Source organism: Schistocerca cancellata, chromosome 1 (assembly GCF_023864275.1).
Source record: "Schistocerca cancellata isolate TAMUIC-IGC-003103 chromosome 1, iqSchCanc2.1, whole genome shotgun sequence".
NCBI classification, from domain to species: domain Eukaryota; kingdom Metazoa; phylum Arthropoda; class Insecta; order Orthoptera; family Acrididae; genus Schistocerca; species Schistocerca cancellata.
Window position 1 is genome coordinate 820,169,836 of NC_064626.1, and position 16,699 is coordinate 820,186,534.

Here is a 16,699-nt window from a genome sequence, read left to right on the forward strand (position 1 = left end):
ACAGGGAGCGAAAGGCTATTTACAATTTGTACAGAAACCAGATGGCAGTTATAAGAATCGAGGGGCATGAAAGGGAAGCAGTGGTTGGGAAGGGAGTGAGACAGGGTTGTAGCCTATCCCCAATGTTATTCAATCTGTATATTGGGCAAGCAGTAAAGGAAACGAAAGAAAAATTTGGAGTAGGTATTAAAATTCATGGAGAAGAAATAAAAACTTTGAGGTTCGCCGATGACATTGTAATTCTGTCAGAGACAGCAAAGGGCTTGGAAGAGCAGTTGAACGGAATGGACAGTGTCTTGAAAGGAGGATATAAGATGAACATCAACAAAAGCAAAACGAGGATAATGGAATGTAGTCGAATTAAGTCGGGTGATGCTGAGGGAATTAGACTAGGAAATGAGACACTTAAAGTAGTAAAGGAGTTTTGCTATTTAGGGAGTAAAATAACCGATGATGGTCGAAGTAGAGAGGATATAAAATGTAGACTGGCACTGGCAAGGATGAAGCGTTTCTCAAGAAGAGGAATTTGTTAACATCGAGTATAGATTTAAGTGTCAGGAAGTCGTTTCTGAAAGTATTTGTATGGAGTGTAGCCATGTATGGAAGTGAAACATGGACAATAACTAGTTTGGACAAGAAGAGAATAGAAGCTTTTAAATGTGGTGCTACAGAAGAATGCTGAAGATAAGGTGGGTAGATCACGTAACTAATGAGGAAGTATTGAATAGGATTGGGGAGAAGAGAAGTTTGTGGCACAACTTGACTAGAAGAAGGGATTGGTTGGTAGGACATGTTTTGAGGCATCAAGGGATCACAAATTTAGCATTGGAGGGCAGTGTGGAGGGTAAAAATCGTAGAGGGAGACCAAGAGATGAATACACTAAGCAGATTCAGAAGGATGTAGGTTGCAGTAGATACTGGGAGATGAAGAAGCTTGCACAGGATAGAGTAGCATGGAGAGCTGCATCAAATCAGTCTCAGGACTGAAGACCACAACAACAACAACAACATTATTATTGTTGTTGTTGTTGTTGTTGTCTTCAGTCCTGAGACTGGTTTGATGCAGCTCTCCATACCAACCTATCCCGTGCAAGCTCCTTCATCTCCCAGTACCTACTGCAACCTACATCCTTCTGATCTGCTTAGTGTATTCATCTCTTGGTCTCCCTCTACGATTTTTACCCTCCACGCTGCCCTCCAATGCTAAATTTGTGATCCCTTCATGCCTCAGATCATGTCCTACCAACCGATCCCTTCTTCTGGTCAAGTTGTGCCACAAACTTCTCTTCTCCCCAATCCTATTCAGTACCTCCTCATTAGTTATGTGATCTACCCATCTAACCTTCAGCATTCTTCTGTAGCACCACATTTCAAAAGCTTCTATTCTCTTCTTGTCCAAACTATTTATCATCCATGTTTCACTTCCATACATGGCTACACTCCATACAAATACTTTCAGAAATGACTTCCTGACACTTAAATCTATACTCGATGTTAACAAATTTCTCTTCTTCAGAAACGCTTTCCTTGCCATTGCCAGTCTACATTTTATATCCTCTCTACTTCGACCATCATCAGTTATTTTGCTCCCCAAATAGCAAAACTCCTTTACTACTTTAAGTGTCTCATTTCCTAATCTAATTCCCTCAGCATCACCCGACTTAATTCGACTACATTCCATTATCCTCATTCTGCTTTTGTTGATGTTCATCTTATATCCTCCTCTCAAGTCCTTTGCTGTCTCTGACAGAATTACAATGTCATCGGCAAACCTCAAAGTTTTTATTTCTTCTCCCTGGATTTTAATACCTACTCCAAATTTTTCTTTCGTTTCCTTTACTGCTTGCCCAATATACAGATTGAATAACATTGGGGATAGGCTACAACCCTGTCTCACTCCCTTCCCAACCACTGCTTCCCTTTCATGCCCCTTGAATCTTATAACTGCCATCTGGTTTCTGTACAAATTGTAAATAGCCTTTCGCTCCCTGTATTTTACCCCTGCCACCTTTAGTATTTGAAAGAGAGTATTCCAGTCAACATTGTCAAAAGCTTTCTCTAAGTCTACAAATGCTAGAAACGTAGGTTTACCTTTCCTTAATCTTCCTTCCAAGATATGTCATAAGGTCAGTATTGCCTCACATGTTCCAACATTTCTACGAAATCCAAACCGATCTTCCCTGAGGTCGGCTTCTACCAGTTTTTCCATTCGTCTGTAAATAATTCACATTAGTATTTTGCAGCTGTGACTTATTAAACTGACTGTTCGGTAATTTTCACATTTGTCAACACCTGCTTTCTTTGGGATTGGAATTATTATATTCTTCTTGAAGTATGAGGGTATTTCGCTTGTCTCGTACATCTTGCTCACCAGATGGTAGAGTTTTGTCAGGACTGGCTCTCCCAAGGCCGTCAGTAGTTCTAATGGAATGTTGTCTACTCCTGAGGCCTTGTTTCATCTCAGGTCTTTCAGTGCTCTGTCAAATTCTTCACGCAGTATCATGTCTCCCATTTCATCTTCATCTACATCCTCTTCCGTTTCCATAATACAGGGTTATTACAAATGATTGAAGCGATTTCACAGCTCTACAATAACTTTATTATTTGAGATATTTTCAAAATGCTTTGCACACACATACAAAAACTCAAAAAGTTTTTTTAGGCATTCACAAATGTTCGATATGTGCCCCTTTAGTGATTCGGCAGACATCAAGACGATAATCATGTTCCTCCCACACTAGGCGCAGCATGTCCCCATCAATGAGTTCGAAAGCATCGTTGATGCGAGTTCGCAGTTCTGGCACGTTTCTTGCTAGAGGAGGTTTAAACATTGAATCTTTCACATAACCCCACAGAAAGAAATCGCATGGGGTTAAGTCGGGAGAGCGTGGAGGCCATGACATGAATTGCTGATCATGATCTCCACCACGACCGATCCATCGGTTTTCCAATCTCCTGTTTAAGAAATGCCGAACATCATGATGGAAGTGCAGTGGAGCACCACCCTGTTGAAAGATGAAGTCGGCACTGTCGGTCTCCAGTTGTGACATGAGCCAATTTTCTGCGGGCTACGCGTGAAACTTGCCTGCACGCGTTCAACCGTTTCTTCGCTCACTGCAGGCCGACCCGTTGATTTCCCCTTACAGAAGCATCCAGAAGCTTTTAACTGCGCATACCATCGCCGAATGGAGTTAGCAGTTGGTGGATCTTTGTTGAACTTCGTCCTGAAGTGTCGTTGCACTGTTATGACTGACTGATGTGAGTGCATTTCAAGCACGACATACGCTTTCTCGGCTCCTGTCGCCATTTTGTCTCACTGCGCTCTCGAGCGCTCTGACGGCAGAAACCTGAAGTGCGGCTTCAGGCGAACAAAACTTTATGAGTTTTTCTACGTATCTGTAGTGTGTCGTGACCATATGTCAATGAATGGAGCTACAGTGAACTTATGAAATCGCTTCAATCATTTGTAATAGCCCTGTATTGTCCTCAAGTACATCGGCCCTGTATAGACCTTCCATATACTCCTTCCACCTTTCCCCTCTTTGCTTAGAACTGGGTTTCCATCTGAGCTCTTGCTATTCATACTAGTGGCTCTCTTTTGTCCAAAGGACTCTTTAATTTTCCTGTAGGCTGTATCTATTTTACCCCTAGTGAGATAAGCCTCTACATCCTTACATTTGTCCTCTAGCCATGCCTGCTTAGCCATTTTGCACTTCCTGTCGATCTCATTTATGAGACATCATTGTTTATTGTTTGTTTTAAATTTGAAAATGACTAAAGTGTTCTTACAACTTCTCTTTCTGGATGCCTTAGCATTTAATGTGTGCAGTGTTTGTTTGATGAAGTGAAGAGAGTATATTTATTCATTGTTGAGTAAGTGCAGTAACCTCAAGTGATTGCATCAACCTCACTATATTATGTCATATGCTTAAATGTTACAGAATAAAGCACTGTTGGTGTATCTGTCACTGGGAGAATTTCCACGTGTTGTGGAGCTGCTTCTAACCTTGCACAGACCAGTTCAAGCTGCTCTACTCTTGTGTGCTTGCAGAGACTTTGGAGTACCATTGCCCTCTGATATCCTTTTTCTGCAACATTTTAATTAGAACTTAGAGTAATCAAAAGCAGAAAGAATATTCTGTGTGTGTGTGTGTGTGTGTGTTTTTTTTTTTGTTTGTTTTTGAAATGACTACATTATTTTTTTAAGTTCCTTAACCAAACTTACAGTCTGTAATTACAGCAGTACAGCTGGACTTCTCAAGAGTACTTTTCTCACTGGGAAATAACAAAGCAGCCTTTGATATCAGCAGAAAAGCAGGTTCTGCTGGAGAAGCACTATGCAAAGAATTTGAAATATTACTGTCATAGATACATGAAAGTGAAATGTTACAATTTGAATGTATATAGACTTGTATTTAATGTACATGTGGTAAACAGAAATAATAAAGTCTAGTAAGCAGTGTAATGTCAGTATAGACTAGAGATGATCCAAAATTAAAAAATAAGTCACTCTATTATGATGGGGTTTTCTATTGAAGTTACAGAAAGGCTGGACAGTACTGTTTATAGAAATACTTGACAAATAAAATAATACTTTTAGCATTTTATCCATATTTTGCTTCTTCAGCAAGGAAAACGGGTTTGGTTGGAAATGGGAGGTGGAGGTGGAGAGGTCCCTGATCCTCAAGGTTGAGAGAGATCTGCCTATGGTGAATAGAGAAAAAAAAGACAGTAAAATGAAGGAAAAGGTGTCACGGAGCAGATGAAAGGTAATTGAACTGAAGTGTTAAAACGGCTCAGCTATGGGTTGTAACTGTTTCTACAACTTCACTAATGATCGGTCACCCTGATGCTTTTCACGGGAACGGATACCTTGATTATTTTCTTATGGTCACCTTCTCATAGTGTCTTGAAGCTGTGGATCTGCTATGTAGTGCCACTCCTAGTAGTGTGTGACTTCTTGTTCATCTGCAGAGGATCGAGGACTGTAAGATATCTCACATCTATGCCAATTTGCTACAAAATGATGCAACTGCTTTTTAAAGAACACTTCAGTATTCTGTTGCTCTTATATAACAATTACAGTATTTGGTGGACAGATCTCATATTTACCAGAACAGAGCAGCTTCTTGCAACTGTTTCTGGGCACTATAATTTTAATCAGCATTTCAAAACACTGCCAAGCCATGTTGCCAAAGCCTAATAGATCCCTTCACAGCATACGGAGTCACCCAATCGGTGTCACGCCTTGGTGATATTCTGTGCTCACGTGTCTCGCCCCAACTCTGCACATTGGTCAAATCAGCATGTGCACAGTGGAAAATTCTCTACGTGCTAACTACCTAAACACAGTTTTTACATGAACATCTTTCATCCCATTGAGAGGAAGAGGTGGAACAGCATATTACATCATAGATCCCCCCACTAACATGAAAGGTGTCATGTAAAATAACTTACTTAACTAATTACAGTCCTTCTGTAACATCCAAGTTTTGATAAATTATTGTCATTACTAAAATTAACCTCTCATGAGACTGAATTCAGTTTCATTTCTCCACATAACAGAGCACACACATCTTACGTCAATTCATTTTCACTATGTGATTACTAGGTTTAACGATGATTTTGTTTACCTTTTGTTCACGTTTGTAGCATATATTTGTACTTATTTAACTAAAGGATAAAGTGTCCTTTTCATCTCATTTCTTTGTCCTTTCCCATTTTCATTATCACATTGTTAGATTTTCATAGATCAAGAAAATCCATAAGAGGTTTGTCCTCTTTAATCAGCCTCAATCATTATTTCATTACTTTGAGTAAACGTTTATCATTTTCTATGACAGTACAAGGTTCTCGAATTTATTGAGACAAAATTTTTTTTTAATTACTGTAAGGAGTTTCATGCTGGCATTTTACTCTATAATAGTTTCCGGTTTTCAAATAGTGATAAGTCGATGTGTATGGGAAAACGAACATTCATAGATCCAGTCATCGCCCAGGTAAGTCTATGTGCTTATTTGATCCTCCCTCCTTCCCCCTTCCTTCCTCCCCACCCCATCCATGTAATACTTGCCATTGGCCTCACTTTTGATGTGCCACAGATGTGTATAATTTTGATGACACACAAAAAATGCAAAACAAAATTGAGAATAAAATCGTTTTAGTGCTTACGATTAAGATAACATGCAAAAACAAAACACTAGTGCCACTTCTCAGCTGTACTTTTGCATGGCTTTCTATAGTTTGATAAACATTAAACAAAGAAGTTAATCCCTCATTATTCCTAAATCACAATCAAATGCCACCGTGTGTCAGACCATGCTTCCGTTTCTTGCAGCTCATTGTGTAACATTATTCACCGATGTTGAGATCTTAAATAAATAATATTATGCTTTGATTCAATCAAATGGTATGCATTAGGAGGAAATATATTTATGTTGTGTAATGCTTAGATCTTTCTTTAGCCACCTCTGCAATGAGGTCCCCATATGAATTTTTCAAGACATTGGTTTTGCATCATGCCTTTTGCCATTCCATGGTTCTAAAGGCCAATTTCTCCTCTAAGAAGGTTGTAAATGGTGTTTCATAAGAGATCAATTCCCAAGACAAAAAACCAATGGCCTCATCATAGAATTCCTCAAAAGGCATTTTGTAATCAGCTGAATGTGTGTGCTGTTCTATGGCAGTAAGCTTGGTACAATCCGCTTAACTCCATCGTAACTTTTTTCACTGGGATTATCTTATGGGAAATACGGAAAAATTTTCATACATCTTATTTTATGCCTCTCCAAGCCATGTTGAAAAAATGAGGCCATAACTTGAGATCTTGTACCACACAAAAAAATCTTACATTTCCCTACTTTTTGGAGGTAGTCATTTTCTAATTTGTTCACAGTGCTTTTGGCAGATGCTTTTGATTCTGGTACAAACTGACAAACTTCAAAAAACTGTCAAGGACTACAAAAATCTGGTAACACCAGCCTCTAGAAGCAGGCATGGTCCATACAGGGGACAGCCATGAATTCCCGTGGCTCCTTTAGTTCTCCTGATGGAATTAATCCCTGGATTGGTACACTCATTGCCCTTACTCCAAGGTGTTGGCTGCAAACTGCCACTTCCAAGAATATAATTGAAAATTACTATTTTCTGAATTTTTTCAGTACATTTGTGAACTCCCATAATGCTCATAACACTGGTAAATGAAATTTGCAAGCTGAGCCAGTAACCGCAGTTTCCATTCATCTCCTTTTTCACTTATCTTAAATATGATACTTAAGTGAATCTTTAATTGTCTTTTATCTTTGGACCGAGTAAGGTGGCGCAGTGGTTAGGACACTGGCCTCTCATTTGGAAGCACGATGGTTCAAATCTGCCCCGGCCATCCTGATTTAGGTTCTCCGTGATTTCCCTAAATCATTTCAGGCAAATGCCGGGATGGTTCCTTTCAAAGGGCATGGCCAATTTCCTTCCCCATCCTTCCCTAATCTGAGCTTGTGCTTCATATCTAATAGCCTCGTTGTCAACAGGACGTTAAACACTAATCTCCTCCTCCTCTTTGGTGTTTCTTTCAAAGTAAGCAGCTGTTTTACCAACAAAAATTACTGTTAGTGATTTGTTTTTATCATAGTCTGCAAAATACTTGGCAGGTATTTTGTTGTGTCTTGTCTCATGTCCATACTGGCAAACATCTAAGATGATCACCCTTCCAACAACAAACTGCTGCAGGTAAATCAGGGATGTCTTAATCTGCTTTACTTTAAAAACCTCAGCACTTCATGGTCTGCCAAGAAGACTCTCTTACATCCAAGTAAATAACACTGAAATGTTCTTAAAATTGCTGTCAGTGTCCTGAGATCACAAAAGTGATAGTATTATTGGTTTCCTTTCACTTATGTAATGAAATATCTCCACAGCAATACCATACTGATGTGTGTCCACAGGTATTTGTAATGGAAATGAGAAATATGTTTATTGTAGCATTTTACGTTTCATCAATGCAGTTTGTAGCCTTCGAAAAGCTTGTTTACAGTTATCAGCCATTAACATAGTGGCAATTTTCTTTAGCAACTGACCGAGGCATGATGTGTTTTGAGTCAAACCTTCAATATGGCATCAGGAAACTAGACCCAGAAAACCTTCAAATGATTTCAATATTGCTAAGTCTGGTGTAATATGTTTCTTGTTGAATATGTGACCAAAATGAATTTACTTCTTGACGAAATCAGATTTCCTTACTCAGAAACTGAGAATGCTCCTCGTTGGAACATACGGTAGTCGGTATCTCCTAAACAGTTTGCTGATTCATAATCTGAGGAAGCACTGCACAGTATGTTGTTCTTTCTTTGGTGGTTCATTCACAGATTCATCATTAAGAGTATCTTGAGTGCTTCTATACAGAATGTTAGGACCAGGCTGGTTATATAGGGGGAACAAAATTGTCAGTGTAATATACTTCACTACATGGCAACACTCACTTAAGATAGGTTTTGTGGGAAACGATGCCAAGGGTTTTATACCACCATGTAAGCTGTTGTAAATGTCTTTTGATACCTGATGATGGTGTAAGGACTGAAACTGGTCCTAACTATTTATCATCAACTTTTGGTGGTGAACTATGTCAGTGTTCACCATGTTCCCTAAATACATTGAAAATGGTAAGACTGACAAGTGCATAGGTCTCAAAGATAATGGCTTTTCCAATCTTCCGCAACCTATTCTCCTTTGAAAGGTGGTGCTACAACAGAATGCTGAACATTATACAGATCAAGAAATTAATGAAGAGGTGCTGAATCAACCTGCCACAGTACAGAGCAGTGTGGACAGATGCACCAAATCAGAAAAAGGCCTTTTACATGAAACTGTAACCAAACATTCAAGTTTGCTTATAAAACAAATCTAACAAGTTATTTACTTATGGCATAATTTTCTATGGCACAGAAAGCTGGGGTGTGTACAAACATAATATCATGGCTAAAGAATCCATAAAAACATACCTGTGTATTGAACCTGAAGACAGAATTCCTGCAATGTGACTCGAAAATACAAAAGAAGCAATAAGATAATCCAGTTTGGCCTCTCTGTAAAATGGAGATTTTCGCTGTATTAGTTGCAACTAATAAACAATTATAGCTTCAAATGATTTTGTTTAATAAAAACTTGATGTGGTTTTTTTTTAATATTCAGTATACAGTAACCATCTATATTAAGTTAGATATACCTGCTTTTGATGAGGAGATGAGGACATATGAGCCACCACTTCAATCATATGTTAGATTTGCATCCAAGTTTGGAATTTACATTAAAGTTTTCCTAATGTTTTTGTTTGACCAGCAACTGGACAGTATTCAGTGCAAGCTACCATTGCGTTTCTTTGCTCTTTAATTAAACTGTTTTTGTTGAGGTCTTGGTCTGGGGCAGATTTTATTTGGGATAACAATATATTGAATTTTGTGCAGTAACTTAATGTACCGAGAAGCCAGCTGTCTCTATGACTTGTTTTGTGTAGTTACAGTGTCTTTTCCGAAGTAAATTTCGTAAGTTTTAATATTTTGAGACAGACGTAAACTTAGCCAGATACACTCAAAGTGGCTGAAGCGAAAGTGGCAGGATAAAGTGGATGACTTTTTTTGTATGATATCTTTCTACAGATCAATGAAAGCCAAAGGAAGCCTTCATAGTGAAAAAAAAGAAAAAAGAATAATATTTTTGTGACCCTGTTCTAGGCCACAAGTGTGTGTTTATTTGAATTAGTTAAAAAGTAAAGTTGTACAGCACTGATGGCTGGGAAGCCCTGAAGGACAGGTTCAGCCACCCAATTTTCTGTCCTTTGCACAAAATGATACATTTCCTTCGTGAACTGTGAGAATTGTATGTTTAAGTGTATGTGATAAATGTAGGTGTCTGTAATGGATGTGTGTAGTGTGGTGTCATGTTTCCATTGGATGATGATGAGCACATGGAGAGGGTAAAACTTGTTGCTGGCACATAGTGTGCTCCTCCTGAATGGCACTGAGGGGCTACGGAGCTTAACATCCCCATCCACAGGACATATCACTATCAACAATGTCACATGCCTTTACGTCATGAGTCGCTGCAAAGAGTGTTTGGAATTTAATTCAACATATTCTACATCCACAGCTACATACATACATACAAACTTACTCTGCAAGCAACGGTATGGTGTATGGCAGATGGTACCGTGTACTGTGGCTAATCATTTATTTTCCTTTTCCACTCACAAATGGATCAAGGAAAAAACAAACCACAATTCCTCTTAAAATGCCATCTACCCTCCAGGGTTTCCCACTTCACAAAGTATCTCTGTAATACGTGTGTTCATCAGAGCTACTGATAACAAATCTAGCAGCATGCCTCTGAATTGCTTCAATGTTTTCCTTTGATCAGACCTTGTGAGCATCCCAAACATTCAAGCAGTACTCAAGAATAGGTTGCAGAAGTGTTCTATATGTGATATTCTTTGTAGATGAGCAACACTTTACCAAAACTCTTCCAATAAACTGATGTTGACCATTCACCTTTCCTACTATCATCCTTACATGCTGGTTTCATTTCATATCACTCAGAGACATTTAATCGAAGTGACTATGTCAAGCAGCACACCACTTATACAGTATTCGAATATTACAGGATTGTTTTTCCTACTCATCTTCATTAACTTACATTTTTCTACATTGGCACACAGACTGGTGATCAGGAAATTTATGCCACTACCCCAACCCCCCCCACCCCACCCCTTCGTGTTGCCCTAAAGTCAAACAGAAGGGAAGGAGCCAACAGCACATGGCATACCCAGGCAGTTATCCAACTTGCCACACCTGGCATTGCTTAACTTTGGCGATCTGTTGGGACCTAGTATGTTCAACAAATCAGATCTGGTGGCTAGTGCTTATTTTGATAAATGAATTATCAAGATTCAGCTTAATTTCTGCCACTGTTCTTCTTTGTAGTAATAACAGTATGTGAACAGTAGTGCCTTTAATACATCAAAGTAATTTGTGTTGCATGTAGGGTAATGAATCATAGTTATTCTGTTATTTAGAACTAAAAAACAATAATTTGGCACTTAACTGCAATTCCAAAATGTATAAAATTCATCATAATGACATATCATGATTTTAATCTTTCAAATCCCCTACAGACAGATGTCTCAAACAAATCATAAGTGTCATTACTTCACCAATAAAAAACCTTAATATTCTTACTATAGGAAACTGCACTACGATGGAATCATTTTTATTGAATTCCTGGTCATCATCTTTCTCTTTGTCTATTCCTTCATTTGCATTTGACTCAAGCTGTTATACATCACTGTTACGTGTTTTGCAAATCACAGCATAGGGGCCACTTGTGTTCAGCATTGTCACTATCACTATCACTTTCATTTAAGTTTGTGACAAAGGTATCTTTTCCTGGAGTTAATGCCAGTGTTTTCCTTGGCATGGCATTCCTCTTGCGTCATTAGAGCTAACCTGTTTCAACTAAATTTCAAAGGCTGCTATCCAGGAAACATATGGTGAGTCAGTGGATGTGTATCTGTTTCTTCTAGAATCTGTGAAATGACTGTCGAGGTAGAAAGGAAAAATTTCTGATTTTCTAAATACAGACATAACATTAGATTCAGAAATGAAAGCTATCTTTTCAAAAGTTTCTTTCGACAACCTAGTAAATCTGGATTTTGCTGCCACCCTTCTATTCTTACTTTTCAGTCATTCTAGTACATTTCTCCAGGCAAGTTTTAGAAATCTAAAAAAGGCCACACCAAGTAGTTGACACAAATGAGTAGAGTTAGGTGGTAGAAGCAGAAAATGAATGCAATGTTCCTGACACAGTTTAATCATGTTACGTGACAGATGATTTGACTTGCAGTCCCTCTAAATGCTGGACATACAGCAAGACAGTTTTAATAAACCATGATTCAGACATTGATATGTCAAATGAACCATTTTTATTCCTATTACATCCTGTACCAATTAAACCTCCCCTTCAATCTTACCATTTTAGAGATGTTTGGCCCTGTAAACTCGGTAAAATTGGATGCCTATGCCATTTGCAGCCACAGCTATCATTCTTTTCACTATTACTTTCACTTGTCCATGATAATCATAAAAATAATTCACTCACTGTTTCTTGGATAACTGCTGCTCTTGCCCTCTTTACATTTTCACTTCCTCTAACCGTTAGTGCCTAATTTCTTTTCGTTAAACATTTTAACACTCAGTCAGGTTGAGTGTCAGGAAATATTTTTCCAGTCCGCCTTGCCCCATTATGAGGTGCTTGTACAGTGTCCGTAACATCATCATACCTTAAAGAAAACACCCATTTTGAGCACCACAATACTCTTTCAACCAGATTTCTTTTCCTCACTATTGGTTAACACTGGTTGACCACTTATTTTATATTTGTAACTGTTTTGAACTAGTTTTTTTAATGTTGTTTAAGTAATTTTTATTGTTTTCGAGCTTTGTGAATGTTTAATTTTCCTAATTTGACAGCCTTCACATCATTTAGAAGAAATTCTGGGTTGCAGGTGAATTTCCAGTTTGGTCCTCGAACTTTCTTGTATTTTTGTATGATTGGATTCACACTACAAAACTGCATTTTTGTAACTGGACACACACAGTGTCTAAGTTATATTAACAATGAAAAAAATGAAGCAGTAGCACTTGAAATGTTCATATGCAAGTAAAATTATTACAACTTACTAATAACATGCTGGAAGTACTTGAAGCCATCAGAAGTTTTCATAGTTATGTATTCATTTCGTGAGTGCAGCACACATATTACACATTTATTGTCAATGCCATTCGTTGGTACCACAAGCTCCAACACACCATTGTTATATTCATATCAGTCAAGAATTCACAACCGTGGTCAATTGCCGTATTCTTGTTAAGTTGCTATGCTCAGATATCCAAATGTTGAAAGTAAGTAAATGGTCTAATTTGCACCACCAGATTGAATTAACCTCATTTTACAGTACATATTGTTGCAAAAGGAAATTTTTGCTTTTTTACATTTGATTGTGGTAAATGTTCAAAATCTTTGCTCTAAGCATTATTCTCCAATTTTTTTTTGCATAACATTCTTTTCAAAATGCTTCTACAGCTGGCCTGTTTCATACAACTGGTCCTTTATTAATACCAAAAACTGAGAAAACAGTTGTTACCTCACTACATCCTCCCCTTTCCCTCCAATTGTTGGGTTTCTTTTGCCTCAAAAGAGCCAGGAAATTATTTTTGAAATGATAGGCTCTCTAGAGCAACCTTAAGCAAAATGTGGGAGCTCTATCAATGATAATAAGTTTGAACTATTTTTCCGTTTTAAATTCTGAAGTTGACTTTATTTCCCCTACCCTGCAGCAGATTACTGGCATTTGAGGTTTACTGTTCAACTCATTGTTAAACAATTTCCTAAAATTCATTTTATCCAAAGAAATGATCTCTCATGTATTAAGAACTGAGACGTGGACTTGGTCACGTTAATAAAAAAAACCTAGAAAATTTTTATTTTGTCATTGGCACATGAACACACACACTCACACAAATTGTAGTTTCAGCTCTCTAAGACTGCAGATGTGTGTGCAAGTTGCACTTGCATATGTGTGTGTGTGTGTGTGTGTGTGTGTGTGTGTGTGTGTACTGCTGACAAAGGCCTTAATGGCCGAAAGCTACGATTGTGTGAATCTTTTTATTGTGCCTATCGCGGCTCAGCATCTCCACTGTATGGTGAGTGGCAACTTTCCTTCTCTCGTATTGTTATAATAACCACATCTACATAGTTGATCATTTGTCTTTGACAAACCAATTCAAAGATGATTCACGGTATGATCTCATAGTTTTCTCAGAGCAACTAATGGTGTGCTTTATGGTATTCAACTGAGTTGTTGATTCTGTTTTATGCACAATAGTTCAACAATCGACTCAGCTGTCTGCTTCAGATGTGTACTCACTGACTGGACTCCAACCAGACTGTGAAGTATTGTCACTGTTGTGCCACTATTTATAGCTGACTTAGACTCCCAGTGCCTGCTATATACTGTGATGCTCATTTGTTTTTCTAAGTCTGCACTGTTATTCTCTGAAACATGCTTTCCCCAGCATTTCAGAAAAATGATGACGTAATACAGAAAGAATATTGTGAGGAGATAGAGGATAAGCTGGTGAAAAAGGGAAGAAAACAATTATGAATGTGTAAAAATGTACTGGCAGAAAGTATAAATGAAGTTAATGAACTGCATCTAAAACAGGAAAGCAGTGGACCATAAGTGGCTTAAATAGAATCTGTAATAATAATAATAAAAATAAAATAATAATAATAATAATAATAATAATAATTCCACACACAATTGGAAAGCCCCTGGAAATGATAAAATAGCAAATTACTGGCTAAAGAAGTTCACCTCAACACATTCACATCTAACTAAATTATTTAACAGTTACATTGCAGACCCATACACATTCCCTAATACACTTGCACATGGAATAACCTATCTGAAACCTAAAGATCAAGCAGACACAGCAAACCCAGCTAAATATCGCCCCATAACATGCCTACCAACAATATACAAAATATTAACTTCAGTCATTACACAGAAATTAATGACACATACAACACAGAACAAAATTATAAATGAAGAACAAAAAGGCTGCTGCAAAGGAGCACGAGGATGTAAAGAGCAACTGATAATAGATACAGAGGTGACATATCAAGCTAAAACTAAACAAAGATCGCTACACTACGCATACATTGATTACCAAAAAGTCTTTGATAGTGTACCCCACTCATGGTTACTACAGATATTGGAAATATACATAGTAGATCCTAAATTGATACAGTTTCTACACATAGTAATGAAAAACTGGAAAACCACACTTAATATCCAAAAAAATTCAGGTAACATCACATCACAGCCAATACAAATTAAGCGTGGAATATACCAAGGAGACTCATTAAGTCCTTTCTGGTTCTGTCTTGCTCTGAACCCACTATCCAACATGCTAAATAATACAAATTATGGATATAATATTACTGGAACATACCCACACAAAATCACACATTTGCTATACATGGATGATCTAAAACTACTGGCAGCAACCAATCAACAACTCAACCAATTACTAAAGATAACAGAAGTATTCAGCAATGATATAAATATGGCTTTTGGAACAGACAAATGTAAGAAAAATAGCATAGTCAAGGGAAAACACACTAAACAAGAAGATTACATATTGAATAACCACAGTGACTCCATAGAAGCAATGGAAAAAACAGATGCCTATAAATATCTAGGATACAGACAAAAAATAGGAATAGATAATACAAATATTAAAGAAGAACTAAAAGAAAAATATAGACAATGACTAACAAAAATACTGAAAACAGAATTGATAGCAAGAAACAAAGACAAAAGCTATAAATACTTATGCTATACCATTATTGACCTACTCATTTGGAGTAGTGAAATGGAGTAACACAGACCTAGAAGCACTCAATACACTTACACGTTCACAATGCCACAAATATAGAATACATCACATACATTCAGCTACAGAAAGATTCACATTAAGCAGAAAGGAAGGAGGAAGGGGATTCATCGACATAAAAAACCTACATTATGGACAGGTAGACAATTTAAGAAAATTCTTTCTAGAACGAGCAGAAACTAGCAAAATACACAAAGCAATCACTCATATAAATACATCGGCTACACCACTGCAATTTCATAACCACTTCTACAACCCTTTAGATCACATAACATCAACAGATACGAAGAAAGTAAATTGGAAAAAGAAAACACTACATGGCAAGCACCCGTATCATCTAACACAGCCACACATCGATCAAGATGCATCCAACACATGGCTAAGAAAAGGCAATATATACAGTGAGATGGAAGGATTCATGATTGCAATACAGGATCAAACAATAAACACCAGATATTACAGCAAGCATATTATTAAAGATCCCAATACCACAACAGATAAATGCAGACTTTGCAAACAACAAATAGAAACAGTAGATCACATCACAAGTGGATGCACAATACTAGCAAATACAGAATACCCCAGAAGACATGACAATGTAGCGAAAATAATACATCAACAGCTTGCCTTAAAACATAAACTTATAAAACAACACGTTCCCACATACAAGTATGCACCACAAAATGTACTGGAGAATGATGAATACAAATTATACTGTAACAGAACCATTATAACAGATAAAACAACACCACATAACAAACCTGACATCATACTCACCAATAAAAAGAAGAAATTAACACAACTAATCGAAATATCCATACCCAATACAACAAATATACAAAAGAAAACAGGAGAAAAAATTGAAAAATACATCCAACTGGCTGAGGAAGTCAAGGACATGTGGCATCAGGATAAAGTTGACATTATACCAATTATACTATCAACTACAGGAGTCATACCACACAATATCCACCAGTACATCAACACAATACAGCTACATCCAAACTTATATATCCAATAACAGAAATCCGTAATTATTGATACATGTTCAATTACCCGAAAGTTCCTAAATGCAATATAACATATACCGTACAGTTAAAAGGAAGTGACGCTTGATCAAGGTCTGCGTCACTTTCCATTTTTAACCAGACTTAACGTCTGAGAAAGTAAAGAAATAATAATAATGATAAATCAAG

General features: G+C 37.4%; 1 protein-coding gene across 1 annotated transcript in view; it reads left to right on the forward strand.

Moving 5' to 3' along the window:
- LOC126188321 (WD repeat-containing protein 11-like) overlaps window positions 1–4,465 on the forward strand; it is a 209,064-nt gene extending 204,599 nt beyond the window's left edge. Inside the window, exons 23-24 of the mRNA XM_049929917.1 lie at window positions 3,942–4,077; window positions 4,226–4,465. Coding sequence (XP_049785874.1) covers window positions 3,942–4,077; window positions 4,226–4,368 — 279 coding nt within the window. The 3' untranslated portion in view covers window positions 4,369–4,465. The remainder of the gene's footprint in view (window positions 1–3,941; window positions 4,078–4,225) is intronic.
- Window positions 4,466–16,699: the final 12,234 nt, after the last annotated feature.